The sequence below is a fragment of the Oncorhynchus keta genome, chromosome 14, assembly GCF_023373465.1.
Source record: "Oncorhynchus keta strain PuntledgeMale-10-30-2019 chromosome 14, Oket_V2, whole genome shotgun sequence".
Lineage (NCBI taxonomy): Eukaryota > Metazoa > Chordata > Actinopteri > Salmoniformes > Salmonidae > Oncorhynchus > Oncorhynchus keta.
Genome location: NC_068434.1, coordinates 70,249,161 through 70,265,021, shown reverse-complemented (window position 1 = coordinate 70,265,021; position 15,861 = coordinate 70,249,161). Strand labels below are relative to the sequence as shown.

Sequence of the window (15,861 nt, the reverse complement as noted above, 5' to 3'; positions counted from 1 at the left end):
AAATTGCTCTGTCTGCAAAGGCTCAGATGGAGCTGCTGAGGCAAAAAAACATCAAGGGTTTTTCTTGTAGTGATACAGTAAGTAAACTTTCAATTAATTTGTGATCTCAAAGGTGTGTTAGGCTGTTATGGTAGGACTAGTCTACTAGCAGGAGGTGCTGGAGAATGGCTGTTTAACTCCACTCATATCCCTCCCCTCGGTCACTCATCTTACTCATTGACCCACTCAGTGTTCCTAGTGTGCCATAGAGACAGATGAGTACCTCTGAAAGTTCTCATCTATGAAAAATAGAGTGTGCAGGCTCCATCAAGCTGCCTTTCAACGGGAGATTAGAATAGCGAGAGTGGAGTGCTCAGGGAGATAACGCGCCTGCTCACAACATCTGTATTGAAACCGTTATCTTCATAGGAAACACATTATGCTGGCAAAGAAAAATAGCCCTCCCTTGCTTGGCCAAGATAAAGTCTTCATAGAAACATATTTAACTAGGCGTTTATAGAGATCTATAGGCTAATATAGAAGTTAAGCAGACTGAGATCCCATGGTTTGGATAGAGACAGTTTGGCCCTGTGGTTGTGAGTAAGGCAAAGACACAAGTGATCATCAACTATATTTACTGATGCTCTCAATAATTTATCCATTAAAACAGTATGAGCCTAAACCCAATTCAAAAACAAGGCAACATACTGAAACAAATAGTGAGGGAGGGGGCATTGAGATTAGAGGTAAATAGAAACAGAGAAAGAGAGATTTACAGGCAATCTGTAAAAAAAACTAAGAGTAGGCTAAGGGAGTACAGTATAAAGGACATTCAGGCAAAATGTATATGCATTCAAATAAATAGTCATATCATATATTCCTTCTATTATTTCCATACGTGATGGTTAACTCACTATAGAATTGCATGTAAAAAAAAATAACAAAAAAAGCTGCAAACGCTGATGACATCATCAGGTAGCGCCACGGTGGAGGGGAGGTGGGGTGGGGAAAAGTAATGGACAGGTAGTTAAACAGAGTCGGGCAGTTGGGCTGAGGGTCTTGCTTATGCCTTCAAGTGGACATTCACTTCCACTCTACAGATATTGGAGTGGAGGAGGGGGTCATACATGCACCTGGTTATGCCAGGAGGGGGACAGTGGGGGGTTGTCAGGGGTCATAGGTGAAAGATCACAGTGTGGAGTCGCGGCAGAGGACGATCTCCAGCTCGGTGCGGTAGAGCTTCCCCGCGTCGGACAGAGCCATGATGCTCTTTTTATAGCCCACCAGACCAGTCGAGTCCAACTCCTACAGCAAATGGGGGGCGAAACAGACGTGAGTGCTAGTGCCTCAGCCAATGATGTCATTAACTATGGTGTATACCCTGTAAACAATCATGAGTCATTAGGACGTCCCCAGGACTTCACGAAATGGTCGCCTGAAGTCGTCAGGACTTTGTGTCATGGTACCCTGGAGGTTTTGTCTAGTTCCCGGTTGGACTTGGGGACATCTGAAGGACTTTTTTTTAGGACTTTCTTGGGATGTTGGGTCATGGTCCCATGAAGGTTTTTGCCTAGTTCCCAGTCGCAAATAAACATTTCCTCCCCCCAAAAAAAATCTACCTTGGGCACACACACCCTAGTTTCATTACACATCACCTCTTATTACTGTTGCCAAGACTATCAAGGTGTCACGCCCTGACCTTAGTTATCTTTGCTTTCTTTATTATTTTGGTTAGGTCAGGGTGTGGCGAGGGTGGTATGTGTGTTTTTGTCTTTTCTAGGGTTTTTGTATATCTATGGGGTTTTTGGTAAGTCTAGGTAAATGTAGGTCTATGGTGGCCTGAACTGGTTCCCAATCAGAGGCAGCTGTTTATCGTTGTCTCTGATTGGGGATCCTATTTAGGTTTCCATTTTCCATTTTGGTTTTGTGGGTTGTTGTCTAGTGCCTGTCAGCACTCGGTTTATATAGCGTCACGTTCGTTTTGTTATTCTGTTAGTTTGTTTAGTGTTCTTTCTTTATTAAAAGAAGTATGTATTCATATCACGCTGGCATTCGCCCTGAGGAGCGTGTTAGCTGTCCGATGCCACCTGTGTCAGTTCCTCGTACTCATCCTGAAGCATGTTAAAGTTCCGGAACAATTGATGCCGGCTATACACACCAGGTCTCCAGTGTACCTTCACAACCCGGTCCTGTTCCTACTCCTCGCACTCTTCCTCCAGTACGCCTCCAGGGTCCAGTACGCCCTGTTCCTCCTCCCCGCACTCGCCCTGAGTCACGTGTCACCAGCCCAGTACCACCAGTGCCGGCACCACACACCAGGCCTCCAGTGCGCCTCCAGGGTCTAGTACGCCCTGATCCTGCTCCTTGCACTTGCCCTGAGGTGCGTGTCCCCAGCCCGGTACCACCAGTGCCGGCACCACACACCAGGCCTACAGTGCGCCTCGGCAGTCCAGTACGCCCTGTTCCTCCTCCCCAGCGATGATCCACACAGCGAGGGTCCCCAGCCCGGGGCCTACGGCGAGGATCCGCAATCCAGAGCCTCCGACGATGATCCACGGGTCAATGCTACAAGAGCAGACTCAGTGTAAAGAAGGGGGGCGGCGTCCAGAACCAGAGCCGCCACCGAGGTTAGATGCCCACGCAGACCCTCCCATATAGGTTTAAGTTTGCAGCCGGGAGTCCGCACCTTTGGGGGGGGTACTGTCACGCCATGACCTTAGTTATCTTGGTTTTCTTTATTATTTTGGTTAGTTCAGGGTGTGACGAGGGTGGTATGTGTGTTTTTTCCTTGTCTAGGGTTTTTGTATATCTATGGGGTTTTGGTATGTCTAGGTACATGTAGGTCTATGGTGGCCTGAATTGGTTCCCAATCAGAGGCAGCTGTTTATCGTTGTCTCTGATTGGGGACCCTATTTAGGTTGCCATTTTCCATTTTGGTTTTGTGGGTTATTGTCTAGTGCCTGTCAGCACTCAGTTGATATAGCGTCACGGTCATTTTGTTAGTTTGTTTAGTGTTCTTGCTTTATTAAAAGAAGTATGTATTCATATCACGCTGCGCCTTGGTCTCATCAATATGACAAACGTGACACAAGGCCCTGATTGGTGAACCACTGATCCAGGCACAGCTGTTTATATTTTGGCAATGCTAGGGATTTACTTATTTCCTGACACAATGTCCCAAGAATATGTTAAAAACGTCCTTGGGGACATCCCCAGAACAAACCTGGAACTAGACAAAACTTCCAGGGGACCATGACACGACGTCCCAAGAACGTTCAGGTGACCTTCAGGGGACCAAGACACAACGTGCCAAGAACATCCTAAGGAGTAGTAAAATGAAAGTCCTGAAAATGTACTAAAAGGGTCCTGACATGGTCCTCAGTGACATTCAGGAAACTATAACATTCTCAGAATGTCAGTGGGATAACATCACGCAGAAACCTTTAAGGGGCCTAATGGGAAAGTCGCCAAATATCCTCAGGACGTCCCGTTTGCTGGGTATGGCCCTAACAGTCAATGCAACACCACATCCTGATCCAACAAAAACTCAAAAGACGATAACCTGTACAAGACCAAAATGTTCTGCCAATCATTCTCATCTTGTAAACACTCCAGGTGCAGTACGACATAATCAACTAATCAAAAGATGTGTCAGTAAATAAGTGAAGTCTTTTGTTCTTTACTATTTTTTTCTTGTCATGTAGGTCCTTCAGCAGTGCGTCCAGCTCCTGCTCATCGATGTAACCGTTTCCATCCTAGTGAAACAATGAAAAACAGTGAAACAGCAGACAGGGGCCGGGCATCTCATATCATATTCTCATTAAAAGAACAATCAAACACTCAGATATCCTCCCACTCAGAGTATACACAGGCAAGATCAATCCTTCACAGACCAACTGCCAATTCAGTCATTACGAAGGCATTAGTATGAGACTCCTGTACTGTACACCTGTCTACATACTGTACTGTTTTCTTTGTGGAAGGTTCAGTGGCGTGTATTCATGGATGCCAAGGGAAGCCAGGCTTCCCCCCAAAAAATATTTTTTGTCATTCTATGTTTCATAAATTTCCTTCAATTCGCAAGAGGCTGAAAAAAAAATATCTCAACGGAGAAAGCATCTGACCAAACCAAACAGCTCCCGTCTGTCTCAATATGTGTAGCGTACCTATCTGATCCTCTCTGGTCAGAAAGAGTATGACATTATTGCCGCCCATAGCATTTAATTCAAGGGAAGCCAGCGAGCATTTGACCTCCCTTAATAAAATATTTATAAAATGAAAGTCAATCAGCTTTGAGCTAACCTGAGTGAGCTCAGCAGCGAATGGTCCTGGCGCACCAAAAATAAAAGTGTCAGTTGAAGCCAGTTTGAATTTGGCTTCAGACCAATCACATCACAAGCCAAATGTCATTATTGACAGAAAGAAACTTGTTGTGTTCTTCCCTTTCATAAATTAGGGATTTGGACTCGTGGTTTTACTTAATTCTCTGTACTGGCCAATGACTATAACAGCGATTCTGATCCAACCATAAATTCATACATTGTGCCCCTGGCCTGATAGGATGGAATTTCAACACACAGCTAGATGTGCTCTCTTAGAAAAAAGGGTTCCAGAGGGGTTCTTCGGCTGTCCCCACAGGAGAACCCTTTTTGGTTCCAGGTAGAACCCTTTTGGGTTCTATGTAGAACCCTCTGTGGAAAGGGTTCTACATGAAACCCAAAAGGGTTCTACCTGGAACCAAATAAGTTCTACCTGGAACCAAAAATGTTTCTTCAAAGGGTTCTCCTATGGGGATAGCCAAAGAACCCTTTTAGGTTCTAGATAGCACCTTTTTTTCAAAGAGTGTAGTATGCTAATGTTAACTAGCTGGCCTGGTGTATCGTTGCATATGAAAGAAAGCTAGCGAGCAAGTATTTTACCAAGATAGCCTAGGACACCAAAAAATAAAAGTGTGTACTGTATGACAGAGTCATAGACCGTTTAGGCAACATGAAAGAGGAGGATGGCATTGGCGTTTCTCTACAAGTAGGTTGAGTCAACGTGTTTTTTCTACTTGCACACACACACACACACACACGCTCACACACATAAATCAGTAGCCACATATTTAGCTTACATTGATTGGACTAAATCGTTTTTAGTATCTTTTAATTGTCACTGTATTAGACTAAGAATAGGTTATCAGATGACGTATAAGTTGAAATGGTGCTGGAATAGTGGAGGCAGCTCCTGTTTTCTTTGTAACTTGCAGTAACTCTCTGTGGTTCTAAATCAATAGTTGTTTAGTAGTAGGAAAATGTCAGAAACATTACCTTGCTTGACCATGCTGTAGGTCATGTAACTGTTACATGCAATATGTTTCTGGACTTCACTGGACAGATGTTGCTCTCCGGTTTTGTAATAAAACAAATGCGTGGTTGAATTTATTCTGCTACTGTGTCTTCTTATTGTCTCGGCATTAGGCCTATATATCACGGTGTCAAGGCATATGAACAAACAGGTTATAGAGCAAACAGAGGTTGTAATATGGCTTTTTTCTGGAATTGGCTTCCCCCCTGATTTTACCCACACACCGCTACTGGGAAGGTTACCAAGGTAACACTAACACAATAATTGATACAGACGCAGGTGTGTCTCTGGAGTACTTACCTGTGCAAGAGACCATTTGCATGGAGCTAGTAGCTTGAGTGACAGGGATACAAGCAATCTCTCTCACACACTCTTCCACCTATACACCCTCCCTACAAATATGTATATTGTGCTCATTTACCTTGTCATAGAAGGTGAAGATTACATTGAACTGCTCTGCTGAAAGCTTGCATCCCTGGAGAGATGGAAAAGAGAGGGAAGGGAAAGGAAAAATCTAATATATATTGTAAATGATATACAGTTGGAGATGGAAGTTTACATGCACCTAGCCAAATACATTTAAATACAGTTTTTCACAATTCCTGACATTTAAAAATGAAAAATTCCCTGTCTTAGGTCAGTTAGGATAACCACTTTATTGTAAGAATGTGAAATGTCAGAATAAGAATAGAGAGAATGATTTATTTAACTTTTACTTCTTTCATCACATTCCCAGTGGGTCAGAAGTTTACATACACTCAAATCGTTTTTGGTAGCATTGCCTTGAAATTGTTTAGTTTGGGTCAAATGTTTCGGGTAGCCTTCCACAAGCTTCCCACAATAAGTTGGCTGAATTTTGGCCCATTCCTCCTGACAGAGCTGGTGTAACTGAGTCAGGTTTGTAGGCCTCCTTGCTCGCACACGCTTTTTCAGTTCTGCCCACAAATTTTCCATGGGATTGAGGTCAGGGCTTTGAGATGGCCACTCCAATACCCTGACTTTGTTGTCCTTAAGCCATTTTGCCACAATATTGTCCATTTGGAAGACCCATTTGCGACCAAGCTTTAACTTCCTGACTGATGTCTTGAGATGTTGCTTCAATATATCCACATAATTTTCCTTCCTCATGACACCATCTATTTTGTGAAGTGCACCAATCTCTCCTACAGCAAAGCACCCCCACAACATGATGCTGCCACTCCCCGTGCTTCACGGTTGGGATGGTGTTCTTCGGCTTGCAAGCCTCCCCCTTTTTCCTCCAAACATAATGATGGTCATTATGGCCAAACAGTTCTATTTTTGTTTCATCAGACCAGAGGACATTTCTCCAAAAAGTACTATCTTTGTCCCCATGTGCATTTGCAAACCGTAGTCTGGATTTTTTATGATGGTTTTGGAGCAGTGGCTTCTTCCTTGCTGAGCGGCCTTTCAGGTTATGTCGATATAGGGCTCGTTTTACTGTGGATATAGATACTTTTGTACCTGTTTCCTTCAGCATCTTCCCAAGGTCCTTTGCTGTTGTTCTGGGATTGATTTGCACTTTTCGCACCAAAGTTCGTTCAACTCTAGAAGGTGTCTCATTCCTGAGCAGTATGACAGCTGTGTGGTCCCATGGTGTTTATACTTCCGTGCTATTGTTTGTACAGATGAACGTGGTACCTTCAGGCGTTTGGAAATTGCTCCCAAAGATGAACCAGACTTGTGGAGGTCTACAATTGTTTTTCTGAGGTCTTGGCTGATTTCTCTTGATTTTCCCATGATGTCAAGCAAAGAGGCACTGAGTTTGAAGGTAGGCCTTGAAATACATCCAGAGGTACACCTCCAATTGGCTCAAATGATGTCAATTAGCCTATCAGAAACTTCTAAATGCATGACATCATATTCTGGACTTTTCCAAGCCATTTAAAGGCACAGTAAACTCATCACAAAGCTCTGACCTCAATCCCATCGAACATTCGTGGGCAGAACTGAAAAAGCGTGTGCGAGTAAGGAGGCCTACAAACCTGACTCAGTTACACCAGCTCTGTCAGGAGGAATGGGCCAAAATTCACCCAATTTATTGTGGAAGCTTGTGGAAGGCTACCCGAAACGTTGGATCCAAGTTAAACAATTTAAAGGCAATGCTACCAAATACTAACTGATTGTATGTAAACTTCTGACCCACTGGGAATGTGATGAAATAAATAAAAGCTGAAATAAATAATTCTCTCTACTATTATCCTGACATTTCACATTCTTAAAATAAAGTGGTGATCCTAACTGACCTAAGACAGGGAATTTTGACTTCGATTAAATGTCAGGAATTGTGAAAAACTGAGTTTAAAATGTATTTGGCTAAGGTGTATGTAAACTTCCGACTTCAACTGTATACACTGAGTATACCAAACGTTAGGAACATCTTCCCAATATTGACTTGCAGCACCATGGGAATGCCTGCATCTGTTCCACACAAACTGGAGTCTAACTGGTTTCATTAACGGGCCTGCAGGACAGACAGGTGTGTGTGTGTGTGTGTGTGTGTGTGTGTGTGTGTGTGTGTGTGTGTGTGTGTGTGTGTGTGTGTGTGTGTGTGTGTGTGTGTGTGTGTGTGTGTGTGTGTGTGTGTGTGTGTGTGTGTGTGTGTGTGTGTGTGTGTGTGAACATGCGTGCTTGAGTGCGTGTGCAAGAATGTTGCAAGGACTTTTAAGGGTGTCGATGTGATAGTCTAGACAGGTGCAGACTCAGTAAACATCTCCTGTGATAAACATTCCTCTTAAAGTGAATACAATAAAGCTGAATTGTACCATAGATCTCCCGACATACGTATTGTATGACCTTTACCTTAGGGTTATTGTCAAGACTGCTTTAATTCACATAGTGACCGACTCTTTCACAAATGAATAAGTTGCCCCAATTCCTAAAGGATTTTGTGTGTGAGGTGGGGTGGGGTGTGGGGGTGGGGTGGGGTGTGTGGGTCAGGTCTCACCTCGAACTTGAGCAAGAAATTCTCCTGAACGGGCAGCAGCCTTAAATGAGATAAAATTAAATCGTTCACATTCAGATTCTTTACTTCAAAATGGATTCAAGTATAACACAGAGAGTCTCTCAGTGAACAAGACACACATACACTCACCTGGCCATTTCAGACAGGCCCAGTTTCCCATCACCATTAAGATCAAACATCCTCAGCTGGAGAATGAAATGCAACAGTGAGTGGCGTAACATTACTACACGGTGTTAAACCTGTGTGTTTGTGTACACATGTACAGTATGTGTGTCACACTCACGATTGTCTGTGTGTACTCGTTGAGTTTCTTGTCATCGTAGTGTCTGTTGGCCTTCTTCAGAAGATCTGACAGGAAACCCTGAGGAAGACAGATCCTCGTTACCCCACTAACTGGCTCAATGACCCAACATTAAAGTTTAAGGATGAGTGCTCAGGGGTCCTCCTCTGACAACAAGCACAAGTCCTTGGAAATTAACTAATGAAGGTTATGAATGTTTAAAAGCTCGACACATTTGTTTACCTTCAGTTCATTGGCTTCGATGTATCCACTGCGATCAGTGTCATACCTTCTCCATGCCTGTAGACAGAGCATTTTTAACATCTCATTACAACACAGTACACATGCATTTAAACACAGAGATTAAGAACTCTAAAGCCTTAAAACCCGGTTTACTTTAACAACAAGTGGAAAAGTCATAATGCTATAATCGGTAGAGAGAATGTAGCCAGACGGAGATAGAAGAGGATGAGAGTGAGACAGAAAAGTATATAATTTGTGTTTTAATCTACCAGCTGTCCCATGTCTAGAGCGGAACCTTATCAAAGATGTATGCCCAAACCACATCACCCCTCCCCCCACTCTCCTGCAGTAAGCCTGCAATCCATCCATAATGTATGGCAGTCTGAGAATAGCTCCTGTGTTCCCCCCCACCCCTCCACTTTTAACACGGGGTAGCCAGCACACTGGACCACTGCAAAACTCCTTCCTTCTGTCTAGCCTCCCTTCTCCTTACTTTGTGTGTCTCCACCAGCAGAGAACAGTTAAAAGGAATCCCCTCCCTATCTCTCTTTCTCTCTCTAGTTATTTCTAGATATAAAATGCTTTAGACAAGGAGATGCCTGTTTCCCTGAAATTTCTAAGCTCTCTGTGTAAGTGGATGGATAAGTTTTTGTGTTGGCTTTTGTGTATGGGACGAAGTGATCAGACTTAGCAAAACACCAAAACGTTATCTGTATCAGAGAGCAATGATAGTAGGAGCCATCTTTAGTGATTGATATACTGTACAGTGCAGTGGGTTTACACAGACAGACAGACAGACAGACAGACAGACACACACAGACACAGACAGACACAACTTACCGCCATGAATTCTGCACTGGATCCCACAAATGTTCTGAAACAAAGCAGGAAATTCTCCTCTGTGGGCAGAATCTGAGCTAACTGGAGAGAAAAAGGGAGAGAGAGAGAAAATATATAGAGAGAGGATTAGTACACTTGGCTACTAACTCAATATTAAAGCGGATTTCAACAACAACACTGTGTACAAAATAAAGAACATATATGCAGATATACAGTTGAAGTTGGAAGTTTACATACACTTAGTATGGAGTCATTAAAACTTGTTTTTCAACCATTCCACAAATGTCTTGTTAACAAACAATAGTTTTGGCAAGTTGGTTAGGACATCTACTTTGTGCATGACACAAGTAATTTTTTTAAACAATTGTTTACAGACAGATTATTTCACTTATAATTCACTGTATCACAATTATTGAGTGTATGTAAACTTCTGACCCACTGGGAATGCGAATAAAGAAATAAAAGCTGAAATAAATAATTATCTCTACTATTATTCTGACATTTCACATTCTTAAAATGAAGTGGTGATCCTAACTGACCTAAGACAGGGAATCTTTTCTCTGATTAAATGTCTGGAATTGTGAAAAACTGAGTTTAAATGTAGTTGGCTAAGGTGTATGTAATCTTCCGACTTCAACTGTAGCATCAGAGGAAAACGTAAAAAGTAATCAGACATTTCAACAGAGGAGTTTGAATGTGCTTGTGTACAGTATGAGTCTTACTTCTGCCATCTCGATTCTTCCGTCTGCATTCTTGTCAAATTTCATCATAAACTCCTTCATTTTCTCTCTAAACGCAGCATGTGTGGGATCCTTGAATAGACAAATACACACACACACACACACACACACACACACACACACACACACACACACACACACACACACACACACACACACACACACACACACACACACACACACAGAATAAATCAAAAACAGATAAAACAGAGACTTCCTACCTAACGACTCTCTATTATATGAAATTGTCATTATCCAGCCTATCTAGAAGTCTGAATACACTGTGGAGGATGACAGTCAAGTAAAGTGGACAATTTTATCATTTCAATACAATGTTTAAGGTTGCCTCGACTAGGATGGAGTCAGTCACTCACTTTAAGGCAGGAAGGAAGGGTGCATTTTCAAAGTATTCAAACCCACTCACCACGCCTGTTCCTCTCCGCGCAGTCTCTAGCTGCCGGAAGAAGTTCTCCAGCTCCTTTCCCTCGATGTAGCCATTTCCTGTAGAACATACCCAAGGGTTAAAGAGAATTCCTGGGATCAGTGAGATTGGGATTACATTGACCTTTGAACCTGTGGAAAACATAATAGTTAATTATGTCTTAATTAATCTTTCCTTGATTCCTCGCATCCTCTCTCCTCACCTCCTTTGCAAATCCCATTGAAGAAAAAAGTCAGGGGAGGGACCTTGGACCTTCTTCTCCAATACTGTTGAGAAGGAGGTGAGGGGATAAGATGCTCAGTATATCACCAAATGTGAATTGAAATAGAACCCTGGTATGTAGTGTGTGTTCCATTACTGTAAAAAAAACAGGGTTCAATATAGAGGCTTTTTTTAAAGCCCTTTGCTCAACAAGTAGCTCATTGAAAGTCCAGAACAACGAGTCCACAAGGAATCCAGAGAGTATGACTGTTTGCATACTCTAAACCATATGGAAACCTGCTGACAAAAACACTCTCATTATCTAGCCTAATGCTACAGTCACAGGATATTGTCCATCTGGCCAACACGACTCCCACAGGAGTACAGTAACATAACATTGAGTCACATATATACAGTATATCTAACACACACGCACGCACACTGCTGAGCTCCCTGGCCCTTACTAGGATTAGTCTGATATCCCAGCAAAACCATCAGGCCCAGTATCTGATGGGGATGAGATAGAGGAAGGAGGAGAGAAAGGGAGGGTAGGTCGGAAGGAGGGATTTGAAAAGGCAGGGGCTTAATGTGACTTATTGTGTCATAGCACCATAGGAATAAAATGATAGCTGACCCGCACGGGGAAGAAAATCATTGAAAGGGGAAAGAGATAACTTGATAAGTGTGTGTGTGTGTGTGTGTGTGTGTGTGTGTGTGTGTGTGTGTGTGTGTGTGTGTGTGTGTGTGTGTGTGTGTGTGTGTGTGTGTGTGTGTGTGTGTGTGTGTGTGTGTGTGTGTGTGTACACTCTGGGGGCAATCCACATGCTGTAGATATTTAAGGCTGATTGAGAATATAACAAGTTCCTAATTATCTTGGCTGATCAGATCTCTAACGGTCTGTGCTCTGTGACTTCCCCCAGGTCTGTAGAAGTAGAAGAAAGGACCAGCTCTAACATCCTTGTAGTTTAGCTCAGTGTTGGGAGAAGGTGGGGGTTCTGCATTAGTCACATGACCAAAGCACTGCCCGCATCTGAAGTCTTTCGGCGGATCAGGATGGCATTTACGAATGGGAAGTGTGGAAATTCTCTGTTAATGCTGCTGCAGAAGGATATTTAAAAACAGCAGCTCAGAGAGCATTAGCAACATATTCACAGTGGAATTGCTTTGTGCCTGGGGGATTGACAGTGGGGGGTCAGGTAAATGTTTATTGGGGCACTAGATCTTCTGTAGCGACATTCACAAACATGACAGGCATGTGACTGACTACGCATGGTGTACAGCAAGTTTCCTGATAACCAACAACGACCAGTCCACTTATAGGGAGGCGGTAAGTGAGTCAGTCACTGACAGCACTCAATTAGCACACGAAGCTAAGCATTTTTAGAATGGTAAATTGGTCTTCCCTGCTATATAAATTTGTAGTAATAATGACCAAATTACCGAACGGGAACGAAGGGCACGTGCGCAGTGGCCCTGCCCTCTAGGGGGCCCACATTGATTTTGTTTGCCAATCTCACGTACAAATAGAATTGCATGAAATTAGTTAGACATTTGATCGTTTTTTTTCGCCCTATGGAAAAATGTGTAGAATTGCAAAAAACTTGCTTTAAAACGGCAACATTTTCTCTCTGCCCCATGGCAAAATGTGTAGAATTACAGGAAATTAACTTTAAAAAATAAATAAATATCACCGTGGTCAAGTGGGGAGCCACTCAAATATGTTGCTAGATAGGTGGCAGGCCCCCCAACCAAATCTCGTATAGGGCCCCAAAAGGCTTGGCCTGTTACGCTCATCTATGAAAGGATTGGACCAAGGTGCAACGTGGTAGGCGTACATTTTAATTTATTAAATGAACACTGAAAAAATAACAAATACAAAACTAAACGTAACGTCTTGTAGGGCTAAACAGCACAGTACCAAAAAACAAGATCCCACAAACTACAGGTGGAAAAAGGCTGCCTAAGTATGATCCCCAATCAGAGACAACGATAGACAGCTGCCTTTGATTGGGAACCATACACGGCCAACAAAGAAATAGAAAACATAGATTGCCCACCCTAGTCACACCCTGACCTAATCAAATAGAGAATTAAAAGGATCTCTACGGTCAGGGAGTGACATGGCCCTGTTCATACATTTTCCAGTTATGTTAGACATAGATCTTGTTTCCTTGCATGGAATAATATTTGGTGTGAAGAGTGGAATAGTGCATGCGCTTCCCAAATATCATAGGCCTATTGTCCAGTCCACATACAGACACATTCTGCACAAACCATAACACACACACACCATACAGATCCTGTCTTAAGAGTGAAAAATCTAAGGTTTTAAGTCTGAAACGCATCATTGACATTGAACCAAAATTAAAATCTATGATTCTTGAAAAGCATGCTCCACTACCCCAGCTCTAGTCCCACTTTATCATGTATGAGACTATGGACACAGATTGGCACACGGATTCGACTTGACAGACCGACACAAACCCACTTGGTGCCCAATATGTTTCTGTTAACCACCTCTGCCTCTCACAGATGGATCACTGGCACGACATCTCTGAAAAGCCTTAAATGCATTCATGTATTCACAGCGAACAGTGAGACCTATTTTTACATTTGTGATGAGTGTGAGTGTGAGTGTGAGTGTGAGTGTGTGTGTGTATGTGTGTGTGTGTACGTGTAATTGCACCCCAGCCTCATCCCTGGCTCTACTACTTCTAGGTCCATTCCAGCCCAGTGCACGCCAGGGATGCGTATGGCTTAGTTGACCCGGTGGGCGGATTTAACCCTCGGCTGGGGCAGTGGAGTGCTTGAGCGGCTCGGAGAATCCCTGCGCTTGCTCAGGTGTGACTGTTTACACGCTCTAGGTGAGATGCTGCAGAGCTCAGAGTGAGCGCTATGGGGCGGAAACATGTCAAGTCTGCACAATGTCACAGACATTTTGGCACATCTTTACACACTTCAACAGGGCGTGTTTAGTAGAGCCCTCAGTAAGTCTAAGCGTTTTGCTGCCAAGCAGAACGTCTCCAACGGCCCTAAGGGACCACCATGGGATGGGGGAGAAGGATTCAACATGCTTTGCGCAGTGCAGTAATGAATGCATGGGTAGAGTAAAGAAAGAGAACGCACTGCTATATATACCATGCAATATATATAAATCCAAAGACGTAAATAAGAGGTACTGGGGGTCATGGGATTTAGCAATTCGTATAGCTGTTATAATCACTGTTAATAACCTTTCATGATCACCTTTGAGTGCTGTGACGCACACCATACCCGCGACTGGGCCTTCGAGCCCCCCATCCTTTCCCCAATGACTGTAAAGGCTATATGGCTATTCCCTATATTCATTCCATCGCCCTCCTTTTCCCCACTTTCCCTCCTCTCTGTCCTCTCTACCCATCTACTTCACACACTGCTCCCCCTTCTCCCACCCCCCCCAGTTTGACCGCAAACTGCCTGTCAGTACACGCGCCACGCGCGCCTGGCAGAAACCCCGGTGATGACATAGGCTACTGTAAATTCATTCATTGGAGACGCGCGGATCCGGTTGCCTCGTGGGGGTCGCTACAAGCCAGAAACATATATAATTCACAGCGAACAAACAGCGTTAAAAACAGCCACTCCGTAATACACCCACGTCACCACATAATATGATCACGCAAGAACGCATGTTCAATCTCAAAGAATGTAAATGTTTTATTAGACTTTTGTGTTTTACGCACAAATGTGGTCCAAAGCAGCGCTCTTCTGTTCCATAGCTTTGCGCGGTTCTTACTGAGGCGTAATTGAGGAACAACAAAAAAACAAGATGATTAACAAACATGGTTATAGGGGATTATATGTAGCCTACGTGTCGACTGAAATCTCATATAATGAGAACAAACTGAACTATTTGAAAATGCTTTTCTACTTTGCTACTTTAAAATATGTTTCCTTATCCAACAGTTCTGAAACAAATATCTGCAAACCCCACAAATGCCCCTTTATACAACTTCAATATGCTAATTGTGTAATTAAAGTTAATAAACAAGTGTAAAGTTACAAATCTTTCCAGAAGTGCATGATCACGGAACAGGGCACAGGACACACTGACTGACAATCACTGCCAAGAGTCCCAAGACTCTGTCCAAATAACAACCCATATGAGTCCCACAGCACAACACACAGAACTTCCTGCCCTCATCTATCACATCTTCTCACTTCCTCTGTCCCGCAGTACAACACATATGACTTTCTACCCTCATCTATCACATCTGCTCACTTCCTCTGTTCCACCAAGCACTAGTCTATCAATTTAACAACTATCCAACCATTCTGAATTTACAACCAGCCTACTCCTATGATATGTTTATAGTACAGTCCTGCCCAAGTTTAACCCCCTGGCCGCAGTACTGACCGTCTGCATCGAAATGTTTCCAGATGTCAAGAAACTGCGTTGCAGTGAGCTCTGCCAGGTGTAGATGAGGTGGCTGCTGTGCTTGAGTCGCCATCGTTCAGTCGCTACTGCTTTTTCCCTTCTTCCTGGAGCACGTGGAAATCCCGAGTTAATTTTGTCCCAGTCGGATCTAAAGCCTCTCTAAACTGTCAGCAGCTCGCGCTCAACCAGGGTTTTTAAACCCACCCGCGGCGCATGCACTTCTCACGCTGACCGAACGGGGGCGCAGCGGCTCTGAGCCTGCATGGAGTGTGAGACAGGCTGATCGGTTCTCAGTCACTCCTCTCAGAGGGATGAGAGATGCTCAATGGCACTGTCCATGCATGCTCCTCGCTCTGGAGGCAGTTATCTGTGTTGATTGGAATTATG

At 43.5% G+C, this 15,861-nt stretch overlaps 1 protein-coding gene across 1 annotated transcript; it reads right to left on the bottom strand.

The window, feature by feature from the left end:
- Positions 1 to 603: 603 nt before the first annotated feature.
- LOC118394176 (calretinin-like) lies at positions 604 to 15,627 on the bottom strand. Its single transcript, XM_052462300.1, has 11 exons — positions 15,454 to 15,627; positions 10,839 to 10,915; positions 10,397 to 10,486; positions 9,675 to 9,755; positions 8,835 to 8,891; positions 8,595 to 8,672; positions 8,441 to 8,496; positions 8,294 to 8,333; positions 5,750 to 5,803; positions 3,663 to 3,734; positions 604 to 1,284 (listed from the first exon to the last, which is right to left on the bottom strand). Exons 1-11 carry the CDS (start codon positions 15,545 to 15,547, stop codon positions 1,168 to 1,170), a joined length of 816 nt encoding a protein of 271 aa, XP_052318260.1. The 5' UTR covers positions 15,548 to 15,627; the 3' UTR covers positions 604 to 1,167.
- Positions 15,628 to 15,861: the final 234 nt, after the last annotated feature.

Coding starts and splice junctions, on each gene's coding strand:
- LOC118394176 (XM_052462300.1), bottom strand. CDS start 15,547: ATGGCGACTCAAGCACAGCAGCCACCTCATCTACACCTGGCAGAGCTC. Junction 10,487..10,838: donor CGCGGAGAGGAACAGGCGTG/GTGAGTGGGTTT, acceptor TGTCTATTCAAG/GATCCCACACATGCTGCGTT. Junction 9,756..10,396: donor GAAGAATCGAGATGGCAGAA/GTAAGACTCATA, acceptor TTTTCTCTCCAG/TTAGCTCAGATTCTGCCCAC.